This window comes from Protopterus annectens, chromosome 7.part0 (assembly GCF_019279795.1).
Source record: "Protopterus annectens isolate FY-2018-M chromosome 7.part0, PAN1.0, whole genome shotgun sequence".
NCBI lineage: Eukaryota > Metazoa > Chordata > Ceratodontiformes > Protopteridae > Protopterus > Protopterus annectens.
Window position 1 is genome coordinate 955967551 of NC_056739.1, and position 20666 is coordinate 955988216.

Genomic DNA, 20666 nt, shown 5'->3' on the forward strand with positions numbered 1-20666 from the left:
TATATGAGATTTTCCATAATGATGGGATTGTGCTTTCTTTTAAGGTCCTGTTAATCAGTATAGAGATTGGGTAAGCTATGGCTTTTGCACCAATTTTGAGGAATTCTGCTGGTAATTTGTCGGCCGAGGTGGTTGTAGGTTTTAATTTTTGAAGTAAGGATGATATATATGTGGTAGGTATGGGTTTGAGGTGGAATGGGGGGAGTGGGGCCTTGGATTAGTAGTTTGGAGGTATCAGGGCTTTGTTGGTTAGCTAGCTTTAGAATGGCAGAGGTAAAGAAAGTATTAAAGGCGTTTGCTGTTTGTAATGGGCAGTCGGGGTTTGAATCAATAGGATTTGGTGTGGCAACTTTCCCAGGTGATAACAGTGTATTAATGGCGGTCCAGAATTTATGTGGTTGGTGTAGGGATGTTTGTTGTAGCTGAGTATAAAAGTTCTTCTTATCTTGTAGGATGGCTTTCTTTGTTAAATTTCTTTGTTCTCTGAAAATAAGGCGATCAGTTATGTTTTTTGAGGTACGCCATTTTGTCCAGGCTTTGTTCCTACTAAGGATTAGATTCCTGGTAGTATTAGAAAGCCATTGGGCTGTTTTAGATTTAATTCTTATAGAACGCATTGGAGCATGATGTTCTAGGATTGTCAGAAAAGTATGATTGAAGTAGTTAACAGCTTCGTCTATATGGAGAGATTTAAGAGATGACCAATTGACTTGCATAGGTTCATTTTGAAACAGAATGGGATCAAGGAATTTTTTGCTACGGGATGTTATGACTTGGGTGGGGATAGTTAAACTTGTTTTATGCCTGATGATATATGTTAGCGAGTGGTCGCTGAGGTCATCTGGGAGAGTCCCTGTTGTATACTTTTGCTGAGGACTGTTTATAAGTATCCAGTCAAGTATACTTTCTTTGTTATTTTGTTTGTTTGCTCTTGTTGGGGAGTTAATGGTTTGAGAGAAGCCATGCAGGTTAATAAGGGTGGGTGGATAGGTGTGTTGACATAAATTCCAGTCAATATTAAAGTCTACTAAAAGAATTGTTTCTTGAGGGAGATTTAGTGAAAGCCAATTTAATAGGTCCTCTAAAATAGTGGGATTTTTTCCTGGGGGAAGATAGGTGCAGATAATGTTAACTGTTTTGTGAGGGTTGAGCTGAAGTTTGGAAATAATTATTTCAACATTATTGTCAGATGGAAGGGTATGGTTTACTTTGCTTATTTGCAGTCCGGTTTTATAGAGAATTGCCACCCCACCACCTTTTTTGTTTAAGCGGTCTTGTCTGAGTATGTTATAGCCAGGGGGGGTGATTTCATTATTTTTAACTGTAGGTTTGAGCCAAGTTTCAGTTAGACAGAGGATATCAAACTGTTGGACATCTAGAAGGGCATGGATATGTGGTATTTTGTTACAGATGCTACGTATAATTTAATTGAGCAATTGAGAGTGATTTGGGGGGTTTGGTGGATGGTGTTGGTCTTGTATTAAGTTGGTGGCATTTAGAGGATGGTAGGGGTGAGTTAGGGCCAGGGTTGGGGTGGATATCACTGTGTATTAATGAGCAGATTAATATAGGGTTGTAGAATTGAGAAATTTTGTCATAGTAGTAAAAATGTTTTTTAAGGCTATGAGTAGGATATTTGATGTGAGAAAGTCGGTGATATTTAACTTGAAGGTAGGAAGTTTTGTGGATGGTATTGAGATAGGTAATTGTTAGAGCTAGGGGGATGTTAGGGTTTGTTTGTGTGGAATTATTAGTGTATAAGGAAGGGCTTGTTCGTAAGAGGTAGAGAGATAGGTAGAGATGACGATAGTTAGGAAGGATATAAGTAGCAAAGGTTGGTATTGATTAGACATGTTTAGCGAATCTGTAACTGAAATAGAGTGGGAGGATAGTGAGAAGAGTAGGAAGGAGAGAAGGTAAGTGGAGTAGGGAGGGGCTGGTTCTAGAAGGTAGGGTAGGCAGGTAGGTGGAGTAGGGCAGGTAGGTGGAGTAGGGAGGGGCTAGGACTAGAAGGGGTGGAGATTGATCTTGAGGGGTGTGTCTATGAGGGTATAAAGGTAGAGGTGCTAGGGGCGGGTGGAATTTGGGGGCAGGGAGGGGAGCGGAGTGAGCCCGCAGGGCGAACGGAGCGGGAAGAGCCAAAGGAGTGGTGTGGCACAGAGAAAACAATCTGTAAGGTGGGGAAAACAGCAGGTAGGTAAGTAAATAAGTATAAATTTATAAGGTATGTAAAGGGTAGAGTCAAACCTATGAATATGTTAAGGTTTGGAGCACAGGGGAGTAATGGGAGTTGGTATAGCAGGGTCCTGAGAGTAGGAAAACAAGTAAAAAGGATAGGGAGAAGGTACAGACACCAATTAAAAAGATATAGGGGTGTGTGTTGTAATAAATCAAGAGGGAGCAGATTTGAAAGAACAAAGGATGCCACCTAGTGGCCTAAGGGAATAAGTATCACAGATATGCACGTAGGTGGGTGATAATGGAGGAAAGGTGAGAGGGAAAAGAGATAGAAGTATAAAATGGTAGTCGAGAGTCTAGAGGAGTGTAGTGAAGGGGGCAGGGCCTATTGGCTGCTGGCAGTCCTGTGCAGGTAGCTAGACTGGTTCACACAGTTCAGGTGATGAGGGTTAAACATGTATGAATAACATACTTTCACAGTCTGTCTGGTAGGTATCACCGATGCCAGGAGGGTTGGAGTTTAGCAGACAAAAGGAGTAGGTCTTCTAGGAGGGTAGAGGCAAATTATATGGGTATTTGCAGGGTCCACTTATTCAAACTACTAAAATAGTAAAGAGAGAGAGAGGAAGATGGTAAGGCAATCAGAGAGAAATAAAAAATAAAATAGTGCAAATAACAAAAGCTTACAATCTTGTACTGAAACTGGTTAGTCCTGAGCACCTATGTACTTTAAGTAAGATGGTAACTAGAGAAGCATCTAGTGAGTATGCATTGTAAAACATAAGAACAATAATATGAGAAGGCATAGGTTCATGAGATATTACAGTAAAAAGAAACAGCAAACAAAGACATTAATTACATAGGGTTTGACTCCAAATGTTGTTAATTAGAACTGTATAACTAACTAGAAGGGTAGGACTCTTAATGAGAGTTTGAGTAAAAAGGCGCGTTTTATTGTGTATACCTTTAAAACTGATATAGTCGCTTTAGTTAAAGCAGTCCCTTAGTTAACTAATGGGTACGAATTACAGAAATACTAGTTTATCGGAGTAGCCCTTGGACCTATTTCGTGTGCAAAAAGCTAGAGATTCACTATGTCGCACTCCTCAAAAAACAGCCCCAAAGAGAGCTGGTGTGAATTAACTAAAGAACTGGTTTACTTACAAAGAAATTTACCCTGTGCCCATAAAGAGAATCACTCCAGAAATTAAAATGGGCCGTCGTGCAATTTTAAAGGGCTGGTTGAAAAGAAAATTCTTTACCAGTGTTATGTTAGTGAAATAGTGTGTGGCAGAATTGCTTAAGAAAAAAAAAACTCTGGTGGCATTTCGTAAAAGTAAACTTTGAGGTGGTGCTTCAAACAGTTAAACCTTATGATGGGGAAAAGGGGGTTCATTGCTGTGTAATACAACTAGAGTCTTAAGTGTATAAAAGAGTAATATGTTTAATTACAAAATGCACTGTCTATGCTTTTTATGAAAAGAGCACCCATAAATTATTTCAGCAGTTATACTGCCTGTTAGCTGACAGATACAGAATCTTGCAGCCTTTACATAGAAAGCCTATTAAACTGGATTTGGCAGACAATTCATTATGTCCTGCATTTCTGGACTGTGAATCTGGGAGACAGGACAAACATATCATTATCTTTAATGCTTTTCTTCATTCACATAGAGCATGAACTCCTCAGACTGGTTTCATTTAAACTCTATACACTGATAATCCTAATGTAATGGCTGTACACATTTATGTTAAATGCCAGATCAAGTTTCACAGAAAGTATAGACTATGACAATGTCTGAAAGAAGATATTTAAGTATCAGTACAAGTCATTATCTAATTTGCCTGTTTGTAGGCTGGCTGACCTAATTGGGAGAGTAGCTTTAATTAATATATGCAGTAAACCACACCACCATAGTTGACAGATGCTTCATGCTTTGATTATTGTTTGGGCTGCACCATAAACAGCAGTGTGTGATTATTTTTACCAGAAATGTTAATTAATATTATACAACAACCCCCCATTAATATTCAGAAATGTGCAAGCTGATTGGTCAACATGCACACTGTAAATCCGAGTTATAGTACTGGAAAAAGGTCCGGTCGCCCAGACTTTTTCCATTACTATAATTCTTACAGCAACACTGTCTTGCTATGTTAAACGAGTTTAACATAGCGAGACAGCTTTAAAAAAAGCAACGGAGATTCTCCGTTGCTTTTTTTAAAACTGTCTCGCTATGTTAAACCCATTTAACATAGCGAAACAGTTTGTAAAAAGCAACGGAGATCTTGATTTCTCCATTGCTTTTGCCCACAGCTCTGATGTACTGCATAGGCTTACGCATGAGCAGTACATCAGAACTTCCGCAGAATACCGGGCAGCAAGGAGGCATTATACAATGCCATTATTTAAGAAAAGTAATTATTTTTTTCTTAAATAATGTCATTGTATAATAGCAATAACCCACTTCTGGGTGTGGGTAATGCTGGATTTACCCACAGTTGGCTTTGTCTGGCCACTCGGGCTTCACCCTCGTGACCAAACCACACCAACCGTGGGTAAATCCAGCATTACCCACACCCAGGCGTGGGTTATTGCTATATCACATACACTTACACTTTTAATTTGTTGTCTGTAATAAAGCTAGCAGTGCAAACAGATAGGAAAGAAATTCTGGTGTCATGTTACTTACCATTTAGCATATCGGTGCAGAGACTACTATAAGTTAATTCGAAGATAGCAGGCAAAATGTGTAAAAGACTGGAAAAAAGTGAAATTGTAGTTGCAAACTACCAAGCAGAATGACCGATGTCAAGAAAGTTGATTATTAGGTATTAGCTAAGTGGTACTGCGTTGTAGCCTTGAAAAATCAATTATATTTCTTCTTTCATTTAAGCTGGAAAAATTTTCTTTGGTACAGCAATGCTTGTGTGACAAATGAAGTAGAAATTTTCACAAGATTTGAAAATATAATTTGTATATTCTTCTTTGGAAGTGCTATTAATCTTTTCATAATAAGCCAAAGTGATTTGAGCATAATTTTTGTCATCAAAATTTTGTTCCTCCTGAGTAAGTATAACTGAGTAAATGAAAATTCTAACAAGAAATAATAGTGTCATATGAATCAATGCTAAGTTGATTTATTCGTATCTTTGTTAAGCAAATTGAAGTTCAGTAAGGTAAGTAGGACGGTGCTGACTAAAGAAAAATATCTGAAACTTTTTATATTTATAAACAGTCTGCTCTGTTTTCATACACATTTTTAAAACATCTTTGCATTTTTCCCTAGATTGCAAGCTCATTAAGCAACAGAACTAACAGATCATCTTACCAGTGTAGATATGGCCAAGGAGATAAGGTAGACTACATGAAGCGATCACAATTACCTACATCAAACCAAGATCGAAACAAGGAAAATATTCATCATACTAGGAAGAAGACAGATCATCTTACCACAGGCAAGCAAGTAGATGACTTAGCCTAATACTACACTGTTCCCATCTGAGATAATTTTATCCCTTATTTTGTTTTTCTAATTGATTATTCTATTTTCTATTTCCTATATACTTAGAAAGTGCCCTATTTGCAGCCTTCGTTATACACTTTTGCTATGGTACAGCAATATTAAACAGTATGACTTCAGATAGAGTGCATCAGTTTTGTTTTTAATAAGACTGTTGCTTGAAAGAATTAGCAGATCATCTGATAAGCCAGGATGCTTGTGAGAACTTCATTCTTAAGACAATTGAAGATATATATAAGAAAAGCATGACTGCAGTTGGGATTTCCTTTTCAGTGCTATCATCTGTTTTCTTAAGAGGTATCACAATGAACATTTGTCTATTGTGTAAACAAATACTAATATTTTTTTTATATACAAAAGGATGCATTAATTAGTTAACTTCATTGCAAGGACTAACTTTTAAGTGGGTTAGATCAGTCTAATTTACTAACAAGAGACTTGAAAGCACTATATTAGAGAGGACTATGATCAGGTCTCTGATCATGACTAACTTATGTGCTCATGATACAACTTTTAAGAAATTCAACTCAACAGCACAGTTCGAGAGGTAAATCTAGGAATCCATGTCCAGAACACAAAATAAGGGTTATGATAACTGAAATCTGATCAGAATTCTTTGTAGTGCATGGAGCTTTATCTGCTCCACTTACTTACAGAAAAAAGTGTAGAAGTGTTTTACCGTCTTTCAAAACCTTTGAAAGCATGTAAGCCATTTAGTGCTAGTGAACAGACTGTAGGCAGAAACAAAGGTTGGGATTTCTGAAGGTACCATGACTTGTAAACCTACATTTACATGTCACGGTACCTTTTTTGAGATTCAACAACCAACCTAACACAGTCCTGCAGAGCACTCTAGTACAAAGACATGTAGCACCACATTAGGCTGGCCCTTCAGCCATGCTAAATGCTAATGAGGTAACCCAGGTAAGAGGCATAAGCTAATTAGTCATTTTCTCTCCCCCAGTACCACATCTAGGAAGACAACTTATACACCAAGCTATTCAAGAAATTATTTGGTGGTGTAGATCAACATGGCAGGCCCTACCACATCTGTGGTATTAAACATGGCCAAAAGGCCATGTTTAAATACCTACCATGATCGTGGTATGGGATTGGGGGGGGGGCACTAAACACCAGGGATAACATCAATATAGGGATTGGGAGTCGGGAGAGATAGCAGACACTTGGGATACAAATAACTAAGAACCAAACCTCCACAACAAACCAAAAATGAAGAAAAAGGAAAACGAATCCAGGCCAACACAGGTTTATTAACGAAACACAGACGAAGGTTTACCTAGGTTTCGTCCACATAGGACTTCTTCAGAATACTGAAGTCACAATTAAAAACCATCAATCGCCCATCAAACCAATTAAACAATTAAACAAAATTAATCAAATTTAAAGGTATGCACATTGTCACTGCATACTATAAAATGCCTACAATAGATACATAGAATGCAAACTTTTGAACATTCTGTTTAATACTGCCTACTAAACTAAATAAAAATATAAATATATGAATATAAATATATATAAGTAGAATATATAAATAATTGTTGCTAAAAATCTATACAACAACTATAACAATGATAAATATATTGTAACATAAAATATTATATTAGTGAAAAATGTATATAAAAATGTGTATGTAGGGATGTATATATATAAATAAAAACGTTTAAGTAAGAAATAAATAAAAAATACGAAATACTAAAACCGTAATAATGTTTGCACTACCGCCCTAAAATATGCTTCAGTTTAAGATAGGACTTAATAGAACTAAACTCGTTGATACCAGGATAATTGTGTGCGTTTAATCTCAGCTGCCACCTTAATTCACAAACATCCAAGCGAGCATCTGTAATCCTACCTTAGAGGTCAGTCTTAACCTGCTGTAAAACACAAAACTTAAAAGAGTGACCAATGTTGTCAATTAAATGTCTAGCTAGGGCATTAGTAGTTTTGAGATGTCAAAACAGGTCACAGTTTTTGACCGTTAAGCCGTTATTGTTTGTTTCAACATACAATTCAACATACAATGGGGACTCTGACATGTTTAAGAAAATAGTTAATAAAGTTTGGGGTTTCCTACAGATGGACCATGAATTTAAGTCACACTTTTTCAATAACCCTACGTTCATTTATCGTAAGGATTTTTCATTTAAGGATATGTTTGAACGTTGTTCAATGTCTAGTAGGTTCTTCAGTAATAGGCCTTCTGGCACATTTAAATGTGGTAGGTGTAAGGTCTGTTCTTGTATTTTAACAACTGGTAAGAGTTTCAACATCAATCATTGTTTTGTTTCAGTCACAGGTCACTTTGACTGTCATACTAATAATGTGGTATATCTTGCCAAGTGTCAGGACTGTGAAGCATTTTACGTAGGAAAAAATAGTAGATGTTTTAAGGATAGGGTAAGGGAACATCTTTTGGATATGAAACATCTCAAAACTACTAATGCCCTAGCTAGACATTTAATTGACAACATTGGTCACTCTTTTAAGTTTTGTGTTTTACAGCAGGTTAAGATTGACCTCCAAGGTAGGATTACAGATGCTCACTTGGATGTTTGTGAATTAAGGTGGCAGCTGAGATTAAATGCACACAATTATCCTGGTATCAACGAGTTTAGTTCTATTAAGCCCTATCTTAAATTGAAGCATATTTTAGGGCGGTAGTGCAAACATTATTACGGTTTTAGTATTTCGTATTTTTTATTTATTTCTTACTTAAACGTTTTTATTTATATATATACATCCCTACATACACATTTTTATATACATTTTTCACTAATATAATATTTTATGTTACAATATATTTATCATTGTTATAGTTGTATAGATTTTTAGCAACAATTATGTATATATTCTACTTATATATATTTATATTCATATATTTATATTTTAATTTAGTTTAGTAGGCAGTATTAAACAGAATGTTCAGAAGTTGTTTGCATTCTATGTATCTATTGTAGGCATTTTATAGTATGCAGTGACAATGTGTATACCTTTAAATTTGATTAATTTTGTTTAATTGTTTAATTGGATTGATGGGCGTTGTATATATATATATACATGGTTTTTAATTGTGACTTCAGTATTCTGAAGAAGTCCTATGTGGACGAAACCTAGGTAAACCTTCGTCTGTGTTTCGTTAATAAACCTGTGTTGGCCTGGATTCGTTTTCCATACAAATAACTAAAGTGCCTTCCTAGCACAAATATCAGTATAGAAATCAAAGGATGGCAGAACATTTAAATTCAGTACCTTAAAAGCAGCGGCAGGAGATGGGATTGGGAAGGGGAGGAAAACACTAGATACCAGGGATACATTTGGGTCTATATTATAACATCGAAGTCTTAAAACTTTGAATGTTATAATATTGACCCCTATTCAGCGAATGCTTGAAATAGCGAAGCTGCAGAACACCGAATATTTTTCTAGAGAAAGTATTCGGTGGGCCATTTCTGCGGCTTTGCTATTTCCTCGACTGTTGTGCGAAGGTGACAGACCGGGTTAAGGTAAGTGTGCGAACGGACCGAGGTAAGGTGAGTGTGCGATAATTAAGGACCTTAGGCATAGGGAGCGGGCAAGGTGAGTGTGCGATAGTTAGGGACTTTAGGGTTAGGGAGCAGGTAAGGTTAGTGTGCGATAGTTAGGGACCTTAGGGTTAGGGAGTGGGTAAAGTGAGTGTGCGCTAGTTAGGGACCTTAGAGTTAGGGCTGGGTTAAGGTAAGTGGATAGCTAGTAGTGTATGTACGGTTTAGTGTAGGGTTCTGTGAAGTGTGTATGTGTAGATTATGTATTTTGGTGTGCTTGTGCTGTGTGTGTGTGTATTCTTGAAACAGCAAATTTTTTCCCTTGGAAAAAATTCGCTGTTCTGAGCGTTCGAGTGTATCACATTTCGAGATTCCAAGGTCGAGCTTATGGTGCTCGACATTTTGGAATTTTGATAATGTGATATAGACCCATACATTTAACTTCAGTGCTTTAAAAGTGCCTGTAGCAATATGAGGATCAGGGTAGGGGGAAACACTAGATACTAGGAATTCTACAAATGTGCCACAGTGGCACTTAAACTATTATGGTGATCTTGGGGTAGGGGGAACACAGGAGGACAGACAGTTTCAGGGGGACAGGAATGGGAACTGTGATGTGTTTATATCTGAGTGTGTGTGTGTGTGTGTGTGTGTGTGTGTGTGTGTGTGTGTGTGTGTGTGTGTGTAGTATAATGACAATGGGGGGATGCCAATGCCTACACCAAAAGTAGCTTACCACCGTAATATGAAGACCACTAATGATCTGCACATTGCAATATGCAAATTAGCTAATAATGAGGGCTTATCTCATCATGGCTAACATGTCTCTGAATCGCAAATTATCTCATTGTGGAAGCAGGGCCTTTTTAAAACGAGCCATACAGCTCACATTAGCCCCTTCCATGAATCCCTAAGTAAATGTGCCTTTGAAGAAATGGCTTTAAAAGCTTTTAGACACTTTGTTTTGCCACACTTTTTGTTTTTAATTGTGGTAAAGTGAAGTATCTAGCAGCTTTTGAAGCTTATTTACCTTCTGCTGCTGTTCCTTGCTTACCAGCACTGACCGCAGTTAATCCCCAACATGAAATCCAATCATAACAGTGTTTAAGGGTGCTTAACACAAGCTTGTTAAGCACCTTTCTGATATCAGAAAGGTACACAATAAGCTTGTCTTTTTCCCATTTATGGAGCATAATTGTGGTGCTTCATGCACTGTATCTGTCTGCCTGGGACGACATGATTGACAGACCACGATGCTTTGCCAGAGATGGTCTGCACTTGTCACCCCTGGGATTCAGATTACTGGCTAAGGCTCTTGCCACCCCTATAGTGCCCTTTTTAGGCAAAGTTCAAAGGACAAAACCACCACAGTAACAGGTACAAGCGTGCAAAATCTGAAGGAAATGCTGCTTAATGTTAGAAGTCTAAACCTCAAAATGCACTTTCTCAAGGCACTCCTAAAAATGGAGAACATTGATATCTGTGCAGTAACTGAGACCTGGTTCAAGACTCCAGAGAGCACCCCTGCAATAACAGGCTACAACTCTTACCACACTTTTCGGCCACCAAACCAGGACTGAAACACTAAAGGTGGTGGAGTGTCCATATTCACCAAGGATATTCACAACACCAGGCTAGTTGCTCAACACGATGCGTCTGAAATTCTCCAGGTGCAACTGACACTAGGTAAGACTGCAATTCAAATTGTAGCTTGCTACAAATCCCGCACCATGCCCCAAGAGTCTCACTACACCTTTCTAAACATACCAGAAAATTTTAAGATACAACCAAACACCCTAATACTGGGTGATTTCAACTACCCTGCCATTAACTGGTAAAACTACTTGTGTACCAATACCTTTGTCCAACGGTTCTTGGAATTCATAAATTCTGATGCCCTGGATCAACTAATTCTTAGTCCCACCAGGGGCTCCAATATCCTAGACCTGGTCATCACCAACATGGGAAATCAATGTTCCACACCTATGGTCACCCCCTTGTTGGTCAGGTCTGACCATAAGCTAATAACCCTTGACATCCACATCCCACCCCCACCACCCAGTAAGGAAACCTCTGTAAAAAACTTCTCCAAAGCCACCTTCATGCTACTCAAGTCAGAAGTGACAAATGTCATAACACCCATGCAGATGGGAATTGAAAGTTCAACTGCTGAATCCTACACTAAGGCACTGTACGAGCACATCCACTTATGCATGAATCGTGCCATCCCCAATAGAACCAAGACAGTCTCCTCCAAAAAAAGGAAGCCAATCTGGTGGTCCGTTGCCATAAACAAACTTTACAACAAAAGGAAGAAACTGTTGCAGAAAAGAGGAAATTCCCAGGATACAAAACCTCCCTTACCAGCCTCAGTAAGAAGCTGAGATCCCTCATAAAATCCTCCAAAGCTAGTTACAAAAATAAAATTGCCAAAGAATCCAAAGACAACCACAAGGCATTCTATAGCTATGTCAAGAATCTAAATGGCAATGCTCAGATCTGTTCTGAGCTGCAACATAATGACATTAAATATACTGATCCCAAGGATCTTGACAATATCCTGGCAGATCGATTCAGTGCAAACTTCACCCCCTCTCACTCCCTAAGGGGTCCATCTCAATACTGAAAGATTGCCAAATTCTGGTAATAATGGCCACACAGGTAAAAAATGCACTCTACAAAGCTAAGAATACAGCATCCATGGGACCAGACGACATCCCACGTTGTGTACTACATGAACTACAAAATGAACTGGCACCTCATTAAGTGGCAAGTTTAATCATAGCCTCACCTTAGGCTTTGTGCCCACTGAGTGGCACACAGCTACAGTTATCCTACTCCACAAGGGGGGATCCACCTTGGATCCCGGAAACTACTGCCCCATCAGTCTGATGAGCCTGATCTGGAAGGCCATGGAACGTATTATCATGGAACTTATAAACAAAGACATTGGCAACCTTCAAACACTGGACCCCATGCAGTTTGGGTTCGTAAAGGGCTGATCTTGTCTCCTGAACCTGATTGACTTCTTTGAATCAGTCTCCAGAGCTGTGGGCAAGAGTAAGGTGGTCCACACAGCCTATCTGGACCTTGTCTAGGCTTTCAACACCATCCCTCACTCTGGAGTCATAGATAAACTTACTAAGCTGGGCATTAATCCCTACATCACTCAATGGGTTGCCAACTGGCTTACTGACAGACCCCACACTGTAAAAGTAGCCAACTCCAAATCCAGCTCCAGACAAGTGACAAGTGGAGTACCTCAGGGTTCAGTCCTGGGACCGCTCTTGTTTGGCATCTACTTCTCTGAAGTACAGGCCAACACTAAGGGACTCTGGCTAACAAAGTTTGCAGATGACTGCAAACTGGGAGCCATTATTAAATCCCCAAATGATGTGGATATTCTACAAAAGGGCCTTACAGAAACAGATGCTTGGTGCCAGAGCCATGGGCTTAAGCTCAATGCCAAGAAATGTACAGTTATCCCCTTTGGGAAAAAACATGTACCCGTGAATTGCCACATAGGTGGCAGTACACTAAACATTGAAAGTGTGATAAGAGACTTAGGGACACAGGTGAACAGTGGTCTCACCTTCAATAACCACATCACCACAACAGTCAGGAAATCCTTCTGTGTGGCACACCTCATCACTAAGGGCTTTTCATCCAGAAAAAAGCAGGTCATTGTCCCACTGTACTCATCCCTCATTAGACCCATTATAGAATACAACGCCCCGTTTGGTGTGCACCTCTCAAGACATCTGCAACAACTGGAAAGGCCGCAGAAATACCTCACTAAAAGAATCACAGGCCTAAAGCAGATGCCTATGCTGACCGTCTAAAAAAACTCCACCTATACTCTGTCGCATATCGTCTACTCAGAGGTGATCTCAGAGGTGATCTCTGCTTAACATGCAAGGCCATGACAAACCCAGAGCTGTTGGACATGCTACACTTAAAGAATTCCCAATAGAGACACACGCTTCAGGTATCTAAACCTTGTCATCACAATGAACAAAACATGCTGGAGGGATAGGTTCCTGACCCAGAGACTCCCCAGACTCTGGAATAGACTGCCCATACATGTCAAGCAAAGTGCCTCTTTGGCCCTCTTCAAAAGGAACATTGATGATTGGATGGGAGATAGGAAATTCACCCCGGGGATCACGTCAGTCACCCTGCTAGACAGGGGTCCAGGGAAGTAAATACTGTGGGAAGAAATAGCCAGGGAATTGTTATGGCTAGGCTTGTATAGGCCCTAGGGCTGATAGCCTAGTACCAACCTATGAACTACAATGCTACTGCAAGGTAAAATACTTTGCTAATCCATGACATTGGGTTTTTGGTGACAGTAGAATCAGTTGTGTTATGCTACCAACTGTGTAAATAATCTGAATGATTTTAGCAACAAAGTGCTAAAATAGATAAAGTAAACATCTAAGAAACTTAAAACCTATTGTTTCATGCTACTGTCACAACAAGATGGAAGTGATGGCTGTTTCATTCTACTGCCAGGTATTGTAGCTACTCTAGGACAGGGTTAAAGGAAAGGATGTCCAAGGCACAAGCTTTTAGGGTGTGTGATTGGTGCTTGGTGGCACTCACTTTGAGAATTGCTCAGTGTGTCATTTTACCTAGTTGTAGCTCTACTGTCTGCTGCTGGCAATAGTATAGAACAAGAAGACACAGAATATGTATGCCTGTTTGATCAATGCAGTAGATCTTGGTTGAGAAGAATGCAAACATGTCTTTCTGTATCTTATCTATAGCCCTACTTCCAGTTCACTAAAAAGGGTGTGTAGCTTTGGGGCAAGATGAGATTGTTGTACAAAATACTCTGCTTTAGCTATAGCTGCCTACTGAACCTTATATTTTCCAGAGCACAATGCCCTGTTTAGGCCTTCTTTGTTTTTACAATGGGGGCACTGCATCTCAAGGCATGTCTGTTGCTACCCCCAGTACATTTTCCTTCCTCATCAGTTTTCACATGCATGTGTTGGCCTGTAACTGCCCAGTTGCATACAGAATATATTTAGCTCTGGCATAAGAACTTCAGACATGCTGCTCCTAGTGTGACTTAACCCGGTGTTGACAACATTGTTGTAGGCATCAAAATGTCTCTAGACAAAGTAAAATGTATTTCTACCCATATCGCTGTGTAATATGTGAATCTAATAAAGGTATTTAAAAAAAGATGTCTAGACAACAGTCATTATACGTTTATATAAAAGAGGAAGGGTGAGTGCCCTTGAGCAACTACCTTATGAGGGGGAGGACCTCAAACAGCAAGCATAAGTAGGGAAAGAACTATACCATGAATACTTATATTCTTTTTTGATGGATGGGGATCTAAATAACCAAACCAGGTGGATGAAATGTTATTAGCTGAACTAAAACCAAATATAGGATGATGTTGGAAAAGGTGGCCACTGGGTATTCAATTAACACAAAAACTTTTGTAAAAAAATGTTTGTTAAGTGCTTTCATCCTGTGCAAGGACTTCATCAGAAGAACAGAAGGGGATCTAGGCAGCAAGTATTATATATCTTTATGCATAATATAGGATGAAACCCTAGATAGTGAGCACTCTGCTTTTACCATTTGGTTTGGATGATGTAGGAAGTAGGCTACCTTAGACAATATACACTGCATACACTATCCTTGAAATGAAGGGGGGCTGGATATTCACTTTGGTAAACATTTATATTCGCTTTAATAGATATTTATTTCCATCTAGCTAAAAAAACAAAGTTGAAGAATGTTATTATGAAAATGTGTGCAGCTTGGATATCTCAGATGACTGCACTTCAGAGACAGTTTTATGTGTGTGTGTGTGTGTGTGTGTGTGTGTGTGTGTGTGTGTGTGTGTGTGTGTGTGTGTGTGTGTGTGTGTGTGTGTGTGTGTGTGTGTGCCTGAAACTGTAGAAGGCAGGTCATGCCATACTATAAAAATCAAAGTTTTGCATGTATATTAGAGCCACTGTCTGTTTTGCAGTAAAGATAATGCTGAGAGAGACTGCTCTGACATTTCATTAGATAACATATCACTGTACAAAAAAAGTGTAGGGAGATTAGTTAAATCCAGAGAATTAATTATCTACTTTCCTTTCCAAGCAGAAGTGGATATTTAAGCACTATATCTATAATCAGAACTTAGTAACTCGCAATGAATAGCACAGTGCATCTTGAAGGCCTGAGTAATTGCAAAACCTGTGTTGGTCCAATAAAAGATTTTATAACATGTATATGTTCCAGTGGCTTTGTGCTTTCTGTTGGTAGACAACAAGGCATTTCTAAATACTTTTTTCCCCATCATGGCTGAAATGGTGGTGGGATTTACTAATTCATTTATACCTACCTCATGAAAAAATACCACATGTATATTTTCTTTAATATTTTGGCAAACCATCTAATCAGTAACTTGGTAGGGATCCTTTGCTACTACTACTAATTTTACCAAATTATAATATTATAACCTAACTGTATAAATGTTATACCTGCAAATCATGGCACTTCCATAAGAATTAGAGCAACTTTTTTGCAGTTAGTGATGTAAGCTTATTCACTTTTACTTGATCTGTTTAGTTTCCAATATTGACTGTATGAACCATGACTATATGATGTATCTTTGAAGTTATATTACTGTATTTGTGCCTTAACCACTGTTGTAATTTTAGAAGCATTTCCACATTTGACTAGCCTTGTTAAAAGTAAGTACAGTATGAATATATTAATAAAGGTATATGCCTTCTAATTACTATTTGATTTTGTACAGGTGAGTAGGCTGGACCACTAGAGCCCTTTTTCAGCAAGAACCTAATACAACAAGAATAGCATTAAGAAGCATTTCTAATATTAAACAGACACTTACTATAAAAAGTAATAAAACAAATGGAAAAGCAGATTATACAGTACAGTCACGTCAAAATAATAAGGCAGATCTAGACTGATGAGTGAACCTGTGATATCCATGTAAGCACACTAATGTTCTAGAAAAACTACATTGCCAAACATTTTTGCAAGTGATAAATAATATAAAAGGCAAAAAGTACTCATTTATGTTAGATGAACATTTACATTGGTACTATTTCAGTGCTGTGTTTGAAGCAAAACCAAACATGAAGAGGGTAGGCAGATGTGAGAGATTATGAAATCTTATGTAAAATGCAACATCAATACCAGTCTTCTCCTGTGTTTCTCCAGTGAGGTGTCATTAGAGATCCATGATGAATTCATTATGCAGTCTGAATTCAAGATATCTCTTACAGGATGGGATGACACCAGATGTTTTCTATGCTCTTTGGAAAGACTCATTCAGGAGGGCATATGGGATGAACCTAGCAAAAATCTATCCTCATTAACCAGTGCTTCTGCAGCACAAAAGCTGTTCTTGGCTTCATTACCAAACATTTGGGCTGCAGCTCCAAGATTATATTCTACATTTTTTGCCAGAAATTGCCTTATTTCATGCCTCAGAACCAAAAGTAAGAACGTGATTGTGCAGCTATAAACTAAAAGAACCAAGAAAAACACAGATGCTCACATAGTGTATGAAACTGGGAATGTCACGAACACAATGAATATTAAATAATACTATTTCACACCTCACGATTGTATGTATCTCTAGTCTTCTGAACTATCTCCCAAGACATCCCTACAAAAAAAAAAAATAGACTGGGAAATAAATAACATCCTGTAACTAGTGAGTCTAAAAAACTGCAGATAGAAAATCAAGCAGACGTTCTATATTTTGGAGAAAGAAAGCTAATCTTTTCTATTATGGATTGTCCTTAACATGAGCACTGTATCTGAGGAGAAGACACTCTCTGGTGCTGACTATAGTGAGTTTGTGATGCCAGTTTGTCTCTGCCTTGTCTCTCTGTTCTTTTTTTTTTTTTTTAAACAAGAAACATGTTTATTAAATTGTCTTGTGTGACAGGCAATCTTTCATTTATATAAATGAAAATAAACCATAGCAACACAGTCTTAGTTACAAACATTATACATTGCAAACCATGCTGACACAACTGTAGCTGCAGCCTGCAAACATTATGCATCACTTTTAATATATCGAGTCATTGTCAACCATTACATAGCTCATTCAAACTCTGCCTTCTTTTAAACCTCATAGCCTGCCTGTATAGATCCCACATTTCCCATTTTTCTATGTAATTTGCCCCTACCCTTTTCTGTAGATACCAGTGGGTGTTTTGGGCCAATATCTGTGGCTGTATGTTTCTTTATCTTTGTCTTCTACTTCTATTAAACAAGTCTTCTACCTTTTCAGTTCATGCTGCAGATTGTGCGGCTCATTCATTTATCATCCCCACCATTGTTTTCTCTCATTCTTGTGGGGCAAATTTCTTAGATTTCCAAGAATAAAGACCCCACCCTGCTCCTCCCTCTGCTTTTTGTGTTGTTGGAATTGTGTTGAACTCACTCTTGCGACCTCACAGCTACTTCTTGCTACTTCTATTGATCTTATTTATCATGGAAAACTGCTTTTTTTTTATTGCTCATCTCCAAGTTGGGTTTCTGCATTGCCTTGCCCTTATGGCGTTGGCCCTTGATTTTTTTTGATTTTCCATAAGGATAGGTATATCATATTACTTTACTAACCCTTCCTTCCTTTAGTATAAGGAAGTTGGTGTGCTATTAACCAAACTATTCATTTTGCCTACTTTTTGCAAATCCCCTCAAAATAAAGGGGAAAAGATTTTGCACACCTTAGATGTACACAGGGCATAGTGATTATATGGGGAAGAACTAAAAGGGTCACAGGCAGTTTGCAGTCTTGTTGTTTGTTTTTGCTTTGTTTCGCCGAGTGCAAGCCTGTGTCGCAAAACATATCTAAGTGGATTGGTTTGCTAAGGTTTATTTGTTTCCATGGCTGTTTCTGGAGATTCCTAGGATAGGCCCTCTGGGATCCTAGGGCTACTGCCTTACTGCGGCTTTGCTTGAGGTTTTGGAGGGATTTTTTGAGAGGCAAGGAGGCAGCTACTTGGAGATACTTGCATACTTTTTCATTATCACCTGCCACCACACTAAATCCATCAGGGCTGGTTTTACTGCCTGCTTTTGCAGGGGGGCAGGGCTCCTCTGCTTGCTTCCTAGTAGTTTAGCCATCCTTCCCCTCTGCTTTGGGATTCTACCCAGAGGCTAAAGGACTGGACTGCAGTAATGAGAGATGAAGGTACAGTTTTGTACCTACCATATAAAATGTGTATGTGTAGAAGATCCAGATTGCTACAAGTCATACCTCCCTCCTTCCCTCTGTAGTTAAGGTAGTTGTTGTGTTTGTGGTTACATAATATTATTATATTGTATATATTGTACATATATTTAGTGCAGGGGGTGATTGTGGTTGTTTTTTGCTTGCTTTTTTTTGGTTTTGACCTTTTTTTTTGTCTGACATCTGGGGCAAGAAGAAAGACTGAGGATATGGCGTCGGTCATCGCATTTTAGCCCTGGCGTCCTGATGCCCTGATGTCTCGCCTTGACGGCGATCAGCGCTATACTTGATAGGGACCGGCCGACCCAGGGGGAGACTACCCAAGTGTAAGGACTGCAGCAATGTGGATCTTCGAACATCTACATTTATGGTAGGTACAAAACTGTACTTTCTAGTTTTATCTCTGTTACTATCTGCATTACTTCTAATAAAATTGGTTTAGACTTTGATTTCCATTTTCTAATAATTGCTTTTCTGGCAGGGATCATTATTAGACTCAGCAATGTCTTATTATGTCTAGGCAATTCCAATTCTGTATCATAGCTCAAAAAATAACTTCCCTAGTTACTCCAGTTTGCTTACAAAGCATCTCCAACAGAGCAGTCTGCAGGGAATCTTTAAAGTCTGCCAACTCTTTACACTCCCAGAAAATATGTTTACAGTTACCTCTTTCTTCCCCATCACACCTCCAGCACTTGCTGTCTACCTGACGTAAAATTCTTTGGAGTCTGCTTGTGGTTTAAAAATACCTATGTAAACACTTCTAGGCAAAGATCCTAAATCTTCTAGATTTTGTTGCATATTTGGGAGACATACATATTTGTTTATTTGTGAATTGCCTATCCATTCACTCTTCCCAATCCTTCCTAACCTTTTCAGATTGATTCTTATAGTTATCATGCAATATTTTATATGCTGTACTAATTATTTCTTTCTTAACAGCAACTTCTGTTCTAGATTCTACTAAAAAGTATACTAGTGCTGGTCTTTCATTTAGGACCCCTGTATTTCTTTCTCTTTGCCTATACTCTGATATCAGTCCTTGTTATGGAAGGCAATCTCTAATCTGCAGTCCAAGTAAGTTCTTGGCATCTTCCTATTCTATTATCTTTCATTCTCTAGTTATTGCTCCCAATACCTTGGTTCCTTTAACAGTTTTCTCCAATATATTCCAGCCCCATCTTGCCTATTGTCTGTATCCCTAATTGCAGTCATTCCCATTGGTAGAATCCTTCTCCATTCCTGAGTTGGCTTAGTTGTTAGAATACCCTCCGATACTTTATGAATGTAATATTCTGTATGGTTATTGTTCTCCTCCTTAAAGGCCTGCATCCAAAATCCCAGACTCTCCCTGCTACTTAGCTTCCCCACTTTTTCATCATCATATCTTTCCACTTTGAATTATAGTTTTCTGCTTGTGCTATGTATAGGAGCCTTAATTGTGTTGCTCTGAAATACCCCTTCAACTTGGGTAATCCCAATCCGTCCTGTTCTATTGGAAGAATAAGCTTATCCCACTTGACTCTTGCCATCCTCCTCTTCCAGATTAAATCCTTCAGTTCTTTATTAATTGCTGTCCATAACTTCTCCTCTGGTTAATAAAAATATGCCTGACTTGTGTATAAGAATAAAGGGACTAAAAACATTTTGAGTGCTTGTGTCTTACTTTCCATATCCATATAACAGAGCTTCCATTTTTTCAGTTTTTGTATTATCTTTTGATTAGTCTCTTCGTACATATCATTAGCTGCCACACTAGTATAATTTTTAATCCTTACTCCTAAATACTACATTTTATCATATCCCCATAAGTATGGATATTGCTGAACCAATTCATATGTTGGTACATAATTTCCCGCTGTTGCTTTTGGTTTAGCTTCATTAATTTTGTATCCTGAAAAGTTTTGAAACTGCCTCTATATGTTCCACAGCATTGCAATGTCTCTATCTGGTTTTGTCAGGTATAAAATAATGTCATCTGTAAATAGAACCAGCTTTTCTTGACTACCATACCAATTATATCGTTGAATGTCTGAGTCCCTTATTTTCTTTGTCATTTGTTGTCAATATAATGCAAATAATAAAAGGGGAGAGAGGACACCCCTGCCTGTTTCCTCTGCTCAAGCAGAGATTATCAGAGAGGACCCCACCCACTTTAATTTTTGCCTCCACTCATTCATTTATCTTCCT

The 20666-nt window shown here is 38.5% G+C and overlaps 1 protein-coding gene across 1 annotated transcript in view; it reads left to right on the forward strand.

The window, feature by feature from the left end:
- Window positions 1-20666, forward strand: part of CFAP20DC (CFAP20 domain containing) — a 2639303-nt gene that overhangs the window by 1284362 nt on the left and 1334275 nt on the right. The window contains exon 10 of the mRNA XM_044076355.1: window positions 5469-5637. Within this exon, the coding sequence (XP_043932290.1) occupies window positions 5469-5637 (169 nt within the window). The remainder of the gene's footprint in view (window positions 1-5468; window positions 5638-20666) is intronic.